Source organism: Haliotis asinina, chromosome 13 (assembly GCF_037392515.1).
Source record: "Haliotis asinina isolate JCU_RB_2024 chromosome 13, JCU_Hal_asi_v2, whole genome shotgun sequence".
NCBI lineage: Eukaryota > Metazoa > Mollusca > Gastropoda > Lepetellida > Haliotidae > Haliotis > Haliotis asinina.
Window position 1 is genome coordinate 23,641,981 of NC_090292.1, and position 10,153 is coordinate 23,652,133.

Here is a 10,153-nt window from a genome sequence, read left to right on the forward strand (position 1 = left end):
CTGTCCTGATGTGAATATTCCTTTAAATGATATTGATAGCTATATTCTTGAGTCCTCTATCACTGATGAGGAAATATGTTCATGTCTTTCCCATCTGAAAAATGGCAAGTCAGCGGGTAGTGATGGTGTAATTACTGAGCTGTTGAAATCATCTAAGCATGTTATTATGCCCTTTTTAAAGGTATTGTTTAATAAGATTTTTGATACAGGCGTTTTTCCCATGGCTTGGACGAAAGCAATAGTTATTCCTTTACATAAAAAGGGCGATCGCAAAAACCCAGATAATTACAGAGGGATTTCAATACTGTGCATGTTAAGTAAATTATATACGTCCATTTTAAATGTCCGCATCAGAACCTGGGCAAATATAAGGAGTAAAATTCCCGAAACACAAGCTGGTTTTAGACAAGGGTACTCTACGATTGATCATATTTTTACTTTACATGGTGTTATAGAAAAATGTCTAATTAAGAAAAGGAAAAAGTTATATGTTGCTTTTATTGATTTTAGAAAAGCCTTTGACTCAATTGACCGTCCTAAGTTATACAAGTGCTTATTCAAATCTGGTCTTCAGGGGAAAATGCTATCTGCTATCATGAGTATATATAGTTCAGTAACAGCTTGTGTTAGAGGTTATAATGGGTATACTGAATATTTTGATTGTCCAATTGGTTTAAAGCAAGGTTGTGTTCTTAGCCCCGTATTGTTTTCCTTTTTCATTAATGGATTATCAGATGACATATCTAGATATGGCAAATATGGAGTGCAGTTATTTCCCGACCTATTAGGAATAATGTTACTTATGTTTGCAGATGATGTTGTTCTTATATCTGATACAATTACAGGCTTACAGAATCAACTTAATATACTGCACAATTACTCTGAATATTCAAGTCTAGAGGTAAATTTAGACAAGACAAATATAGTTGTTTTTAGAAGGGGAGGGCGCTTAGCAAGGAATGAAAAGTGGTTTTTAAATGGCCAGCCAATAACAACATTAAGTACTTATAAATATCTGGGAGTTGTATTTTCGTCAACATTCAAGATGAGAAATTGCATCACTGATTTAGCATTGAGGGGCAAGCGGGCCGTAATGGAAGTAATAAGTAATTTAAATGGAATTGGAATAATAGACCCCAGTGTGTACTTCAAAATTTTTTATACCCAGATACAGCCGATATTACTGTACGGAGCAGAAATCTGGGGAATGCATAGATTTTATGAAATAGAAAAGGTCCATTTAATAGCCTGCAAACGTTTCTTGAATGTCAGCCCTCAAACACCTACTGCTATTGTATATGGCGAATGTGGAAGATATCCTCTCTATATAAACGCATTGTGTAAAACTTTGAAATATTGGGTAAAGGTTATTCATATGCATGAAGATAGAATCCCCTTGAAAGTGTACAAAATGCAAGTGTATTACGATAACTGTGGCTACAAGACATATGCTTCTTACATAAGAGAAATACTTTTTGCACATGGGTTTGGTTACGTCTGGATGTCCCAGACAGTTGGTGACGCAGCTTTATTTTTAAGTAGATTCAAGACTGTTGCAATCAATATATTTTTTCAATCATGGAACAGTACATTGAATAACAGTTCACGATACCATATGTACCGTGAGTTTAAAAGTCTGTTAACTCCAGAAAAATATTTATCATGTATATTGGACAAAAAGTTTCGAAATATTTTGACCAAATTCCGATGTGGATTATTAAGGCTAAAGTATAATGAAGGTAGATGGTTGAATGTCGAGGTTGCTGAACGTAGTTGCCCTCTGTGTAATCTAGGTGTAGAAGACGAGTACCATTTCATCTTTATATGTACTGAATATAACGCACTAAGATTAAAATACTTGCCATGTATATATCAGAAACAACCAAACTACTATAAATTTAAGTCTCTGTTATCAACGAACAATGAAACAACTTTAAGAAATTTATGTAAATATATCTATCATGCTTATAAAAGCAGGACAATCAAACTTCAATAATTTTTCTTCAAACCACCGGTTCGTACATTTTAACCATATATTTACATTTGTGTGTATATATGTTTATATCACAATGTTATATTTATAGTGACAAGAATCTGTTAATACAATCCACATGTACCATTGATGTGTATACCCTGTAATATTTAACTTATATTTTTAACAATTGCGTGTATATTGTATATGGGCCTGTGGCCTACGTACGGAATAAAAAAAAAAATATTTGACTTGACTAAATTGGGCAACCTCTTTGCCGTGGGTTGCGTCCCATGTAGGTGGAGGACAGCATCCTGGTGGTTGAGAGCATTTGGGCTTTTAACTGCATTCCATTTGCCCGAAACACCACTCCGGCCCTAACTTCACCAAACGGGTGGTTGAATGGGCCCGATTCAACCAATCGGCTGGTCATGCCAAGCCCTGTGCATGGACTATGTATGTAAATTTGATTTGTAATTGTTGTGAATTTTGCTCTTGGCACTACTGTTGATGTGTAACTTTTTTGATTGTGAAATATCCAAATTATGATGATGTGAACTTTGTCTAGAGTTTTGTGCCAGAAGGCAATGGCTCATGGGCCAATCTGGTAGACTAATTAGTTATAATTCTTCTACTGAAGTATATCATCCGGGCATCCTTGGTGCTGCAAGCTGGAGGCCCGCTTTCTTTAGCATTGTCCTTGTGATACACAGTGGTGGGTGGGCAGCTCGGATGATGAACCAAATTAGACTAACCATGGCTTATGACATAACCCCTAGATAAACAAAACGTCCACTTGAAATTGATCCTGTTGATACTGACCACTGACCGTCTATATCAATTGAGTATTGGCCACGTTTTCTTGAGACTCCGGACAATACACCATTAAAAATGAACCCTTTCGCAGTATCTAAGGGTATTCAAGGTATTGCTGGGGACGTAAAGAACATCAGACACTTACGTTCGGGTGCGCTGTTAATTGAATTGAAAAAGACAACAATCAACCAACCTTATGAACATCAAATCTTTCGTGGGCATTCCGGTCACGGTCTCTCCGCATAAAACCTTGAACACAAGCAAAGGTATCATGAGAGATGGGGATCGATTGTTTGATGATATGTCGGAACTTGATATAGGATCTGAAATGTAGCAACAAGGTATGCTCTATGTCAAGCGCTTTTCAACTCGGAGAAACAACGAAACCATCACGACAAATACGTATTTGTTTACTTTTTCATGTCCTAATGCTCCCAAATCAGTGAAGGCAGCCTATTGTAATATTCCAGTTGATACCTACATCCCCAACCCGCTCAAATCTTTCAAATGCCAGAAATATGGACACGGTGTAAATACCTGCACATTGTCTGTTGTGTGTGCTCACTGTGGTGAGAAGACACACACAACAGAAGATTGTGACAGTGATTATAAAAAATGCAGCAATTGCTCAGGCGATCATTCTTCATTTTCTAAACAGTGTGCAATCTGGAAAGAGCAAATAGAGATCAATAACATAAAATTCACTCAAAATATCTCTTTTCCTGAGGCCAAAAAACTGGTAAAGAGTTCTGATCTTCCAGAAAGTTATACTGCAGTCGCAAAAACATCATCGGGGGCTAGCTCTAAAACAACATCAACCACAGGGTGCCAAACTACCTTGACGTGGGTAAATTGCGATTCTCCACAGTTTTTGCACTCTGCTATATCATCACAGACAGAAGAATCACTTCCTTGTACCTCAAAGTCGTCTTCTGATCACACATCATCATCTCAGTCATACTCAAAGTCACAATTGACAGCTGATAGTGACCAAATGGTGAAAAGTAAACAGAAGCCAAAGCATGATGCTTCAAAACAACAAAGTGGCATAGCTCCTAATGGGTCACAAACTATAATACAACTGTTTAATAAACACGGGTCTCTTGAAGACATGGACGTTTCTGAAAACGTCCATTCTAGGGCACATAGCTTGTCGCCCTCTAAAAGAGTGCGGGGTATATCCCCAATAAATCCCCCAAGCGGTAGTTTATTCAAATAATATTGTGCAGTGGAACTACAGAGGGTTGAGGACTAATTTACATGAATTACAGCTATTAGTCCAAGACTTTACACCTTCAGCGTTATGTCTCCCAGAAACATATTTAAAACAAACAGATAAATTTGGAATTGTTTACATTTTAGTCTTGGCTCCCTTTGTTCTTAGAATATTATTTGACTTGATTTTTGATTACATGAACTTTGCATAGAGTCTTATGCCCAGAAGGCGGTGGCTCATGGGCCAATCTGGTGGGACTTTTAATATTTTTAATATTTCTGCTGGAGTATATCATCTGAGTATCCTTGGTGCTGTAAGCTGGAGGCCTGTTTGCTTTAGCATTGTCCTTGTGATACACAGTGGCGGGTGGGGAGCTTGGATGACGAACCATTATACCAATAAGCATGGATTACCAAACCCCTAACAAAAAAACAAAACGTCAACTGGAAAACGATGATCAACATCGACCCTCTATAGAAATTAATCACTGGCCACGTTTTTTGATTATTGAGACCCTGGTGGTTGAGGGCAATCGGAGCAGGACCAGTGTTCCTATTGTTCAACACACCACTTCGGCCCTGTCGTCACCTAGACGGGTGGTTGAATGGGCCCGGTTCAACCAATCGGCTGGTCATGCCAAGCCCTGTACATCGATTTTATGCCAAGCCTTGTACATGGATTTTATGTCATTGCACAGAATTTGATTTGGAATTGTTTACATTTTAGTCTTGGCTCCCTTTGTTCATGGCACCTGTGGCGAGCCACCTCCTCGTGGTGGGTGCTGGGTAACGCCAAGAGCTCACCAACAGCCCTGCTGTGGACCCGGGGGGATATTTGGTCCACCAACCCGTTTGCCGTGGGTTGCGGCCCTGTGTCGGTGGAGGAGGGGATCCTGGTGGTTGAGGGCAATAGGTTCCTGGAACCGCGTTCCTCTTGCCCAACACACCACTTTGGCCCTGACTTCGCCTAGACGGGTGGTAGAATGGGCCCGGTTCTACCAATCAGCTGGTCATGCCAGGCCCTGTGCATAGTGATTTATTATTGCACAAATTTGATATATTATTTGGTCTTGGCTTTTTGAAATTACAATTATTCCTGATATTATATTGCCTAGAGTCCTGTGCCAGAAGGCGGTGGCTCATGGGCCAATCTGGTTATTCCTCTGGAATAACTGGAGTATACCATTCCTGTAACCCTTTGGTGTCAGTTTGCTGGAAGTCCGTATGACATCGCCCTTGTTGGTGCTCCATGGCGGGCAGGGATTAGGTTTGCTGAACCAATATACATTTCAACATGGGTAAACACAATCCAAAAAAACCAAAACGTCAACTTTCAGAATCCGATTCTGATCTTGATTCTGATGAAGATGAAATCGTTACCATATTATTGTATTCTGAAAGGGATACTTGGCCACGCTTTCTTATGCTGGAAGCAAAGGGTGAGCGTGCCCTTTCTTCCTACTCACCATTACTTTTGGAAAAGGGTCTACAAGGTAAATCTGGTGTCTTGAAAGATGTTACAAAATTACGCTCTGGAGGTCTTTTGGTTGAATGTGCGAGGAAATCACATGTTGTTAATCTTATGACTTCAACCAAATTAGCAGACATTTCAATTACCTGTTCTGAACATAAAACCCTTAATTTCTCTAAGGGTCTTATCCATGATAGAGACCGAAGCCTTGCTGATGAATCTATTGAAGGAATCGTATCAGAGCTTACAAGTCAAGGTGTCATTGATGCCAAACGGTTTACTTATCGTAAAGATGACCGTGTGTACCCGTCAAATACATACCTTTTGACTTTTGACACGCCAGTACTGCCAAGTTCTATTAAGGTTGGATGTTTCTCTATGCCTGTGGATCTTTTTATTCCACGCCCTACACGTTGTTTCAATTGCCAGAAGTTTGGTCATGGGCAAAATTCTTGTAAGAATAAACTGACTTTTTTCAGATGTGGAGAATCTGATCATGATGGGAAGATGTGCACTAACACCATTAAGTGCTTACATTGCAAAGGCGATCACATGGCATCATCAAAAGACTGTCCCATTTGGAAATATGAGGCCAGTGTGCAGAAACTGAAATATGAGAAACGAATCAGTTACTCTGATGCCAGACAACAAACACGACTACTTATACATGAAAATGCTGAACCGAGATCTTATGCTTCAGCAGCCAAAAAAGTGACCACGTCTGTTCCGTGTCAAACTGATTTAACTTCGCCACGGGTAACATCGGACCATCCAACATCCCTTTCCGAAACAGTACTGATTCAAAAAGCAGCCTCAGATTCAAAACAGCCATCGTTAAAACCAACAGGAACAACATCATCTACACAAACAGAATCCCATCAAATCAAAATGTCAAAGTGTGCCAAAGTAGATATTAAGAAAAAGCAGAGTCAGTCAGATAGAGTGCCGAAGGCAGTAAAAGACACTGTGCTACTTCACAATAAATACGGATTGCTTGAAGATATGGATACTGAAGTATCCACCCATGTGAGCCCTGGTGGCCATCCAAGTGGTCACTCACCGAAAAAGAAAGAGAGAGCAGTATCTCCTGTTACTGCTCCTTAGATATTTAAACCACAATGGGTTATTCACCTAATCTATTACAATGGAATTGCAGAGGACTTAAAAATAACTTAAATGAAGTACAGTTGTTGGTTCAAGACTTTAAACCGTCAGCACTATGTCTCCAAGAGACGTATCTCAAACATACCGATGCATTTGATTTAAGGCAGTATTGTTCTTATCATTCATTTTCTCCTCCTGGGGATAAAGCGACTGGAGGTTCAACTATATTAGTTAGACAGAATATCATTCATAGCGCTGTTCACCTGAATACAAATCTCCATGCCGTAGCTATTCGCCTCAGCTTGCACATTGCGGTCACTCTTTGTACATTCCACCCTCGTTTGCTCTTCGACAAACTGATCTTCAGAATCTATATGATCAGTTACCAAAGCCCTATATTATCATGGGCGATTTGAATGCGCACAACCCTCTGTGGGGAAGTACAAGTACAAGCAATAAAGGCAAGGTTATTGAGGATTTTATATGTGATAATAGCTTGTGTGTTTTTAATGACGAATCATACACCTATTTACATCCTGGAACTGGAACCTATTCTATACTTGATCTGTCTCTTGCTGATTCGAATATTTACAACGAATTTGACTGGTCTGTTCATGACGACCTTTGTGACCACTTCCCAACTGTCCTAAAAGCTATCAAACCTGACGATGACCCACCTTTATCACGGTGGAATTTTAAGAAGGCCAATTGGTCTTTATATGAAGCATTGTGTTTGGAAAAATTAATACCAGAAAATTGTATCTATATATCAGACCCGATAGAGTAGTTTTCTGCTCAGTTAAATGAAATTGCTGACCAGTCTGTTCCTAAGTCCTCTGCAGTTCCTCACATTCGTAAACCGTGGTTCAATAATGAATGTAAACAGGCAAGAAAGTGTAGAAGGAAAGCTGAAACGTATTTTCGCCGACACCCCACTGTACATAATCTAGATAAAGTAAAAATTTTAAATGCCAAAGCTAGACGGGCATTCAAACAACATTCAGTCGTGGAGAAATTACGTTAGTAAAATAAATTTACGCAAGCCAATGACAAAGGTGTGGAACATGATCCAAAGAATAAAGGGCAAAGGTTCGAAATCACCTAAAGGATGGTAATAATTTATTAACTAACAAAACTGACATTGGAAATAGACTTGGTGAAACTCTCGCCAAGCATTCATCCTCTTCCAATTATGTCCCTGAGTTTCAAAAGTTTCAGAAACAACAGGAGAAGAAAGATTAAATTTTAACTCAGACAATGGTGATGATTATAATGAATTATTTTCAATACATGAGCTACATACCGCCCTTGAGCAAGCGCATGATACAGCAACAGGGGCTGATGATATCCACTATCAGCTCCTGAAGCATTTGCCCGAATTATGGACATCAGGGAATTTCCCACCTTCCTGGGGTAATGCCATTGTGGTCCCAATACCAAAGCCTGGCCGGGATCATACAGATCCGTCAAATTACAGACCAATATCTCTCACTAGCTGTGTCTGTAAAACCATGGAACGAATGGTGAATAATAGATTAGTTTGGCATCTTGAAACCAATAACCTTATCACAAATATTCAATGTGGTTTCCGGAAAAATCGTAGTACCATTGATTGTCTGGTACGCCTAGAATCCTTTGTTAAAAATGTTCTAGTAAATAAACAACACGCAGTATCGATTTTCTTTGATCTCGAGAAAGCTTACGATACCACCTGGAAGCATGGCATTTTGAAGGATTTACATGACTTCGGTTTAAGGGGTCGTTTACCTCTTTTCATATCACAGTTTTTAAAAGACAGGCAAGACGTTGGCCTGAATTTATAGCCAAGTATTTAAATAACAGACAATTCCAAGTCCGAGTGGGCTCAACCCTGTCTGATCATTATAATCAGGATCAGGGTGTCCCACAAGGCAGTATTTTGTCTGTAACACTTTTTAGTATCAAGACAAACAGTTTATCCAAGGTTTTAAATGATTCAATCGATGGATCACTTTTTGTGGATGATTTTAATATTTCTTGTCGAGTTAAAAATATGCATACTATTGAGAGACAATTGCAGTTGTGTTTAAACATAATAAATAAATGGTGTCGTGAAAACGGCTTTAAATTTTCTAAATAAAAAACTAATTGTATACGCTTTTGTAGAAAATATAAGCCGCATAAGGACCCAGAACTATTTTTAAATGGTTCTCCCATCAAAGTTGTAAATGAAGCCAAGTTCTTGGGTCTAATTTTCGATTCCCACTTAACGTTTTTGCCGCATATCAAATCACTAAAAACAAAATGCTTAAAGGCACTCGATTTACTAAAAGTGGTATCCAACTCAAAATGGGGAGGTGATCAAGCAACTCTCCTACATTTATAGCGATCACTTGTCCGTTCAACACTCGATTATGGCTCCATCGTATATGGTGGTGCTTGCAAAAGCTACCTGATACTTCTTGATTCTGCCCATCACCAAGGTCTAAGACTTTGTCTTGGGTCTTTTAGAACATCACCTGTTGACAGTCTCTACGTTGAGGCTGATGAACCATCTCTTGAGCAGCGCCGTATAAAATTAGCTTTGCAGTACATTACTAAATTGAAATTGTACTCTAATGAATCTAACCCTGCATTTGATTGTGTCTTCAATCCCCTTTATGAAGATTTATACAACGAGAAATCTTCTCTGGTTCCACCTCTAGGACATAGAATTAAGCCATTTCTTTCTTCAGCCGGCATTCAGCTGGAAAGCATAGCTCCCTCTCGTCTTCTTTCTTCTCCTTCTTGGCAGATGGTTAGGCCCCAAGTGGACCTAACATTAACATCATTTAAAAAATCAGAAACTAATGAATTACAACATAAACAGGAATATTATCAAATGAAACATAAATATAGCAGTTATAAATCCTTATTTACAGATGGGTCCAAGGGCGGTGGCGTAGTAGCTTGTGCCACTGTCATTGGATCCAGAACAATATCTTCTAGATTACCCGATAATAGTTCTATTTTTACAGCTGAAGCTAACGTCATATTAACAGCTCTTAAACATATTCAAAGACGCCATAAACATAAACAATATATAATCTATTCCGACTCTCTTTCTTGTAAACATCCACTTTTAATTGAAATTATTGAATTGTATAATGATCTTGCAACTGGCCAGTACGACATCGTCTTCTGTTGGTTACCCAGCCACTTTGGCATTTCTGGTAACGCAATGGCTGATCTTGCTGCTAAGGCAGCACTCAACAAATCTGTGACACCACTTCTTATTCCTTATTCTGACTACAGAGCTAGCATTAAAGCTTACACTCGTGATCTGATGCAGAAGAAGTGGGACACCCAAGTAGGTATAAATAAACTACATGAAATAAAACCCTACATTGTTTATACATACTTGGGTTGTCAGTCCAGATTTGAAGAAGTCATTTTGCGACGTTGTCGTATTGGCCATACAAGATACACTCATGCATACCTTTTAAAAGGTGAGGATCCTCCGTTTTGTATCCCTTGTGATGAGAGAGTCACGGTCAAGCATATCCTGCTTGACTGTGTTGAATTCTCCATCATAAGGGATAAGTATTTTACTGTAA

At 39.0% G+C, this 10,153-nt stretch overlaps 1 protein-coding gene across 1 annotated transcript; it reads left to right on the forward strand.

Moving 5' to 3' along the window:
• Window positions 1-1,093: 1,093 nt before the first annotated feature.
• Window positions 1,094-1,996, forward strand: LOC137259443 (uncharacterized). Its single transcript, XM_067797099.1, has one exon. It carries the CDS (start codon window positions 1,094-1,096, stop codon window positions 1,994-1,996), a length of 903 nt encoding a protein of 300 aa, XP_067653200.1.
• The last annotated feature ends 8,157 nt before the right edge of the window (window positions 1,997-10,153 follow it).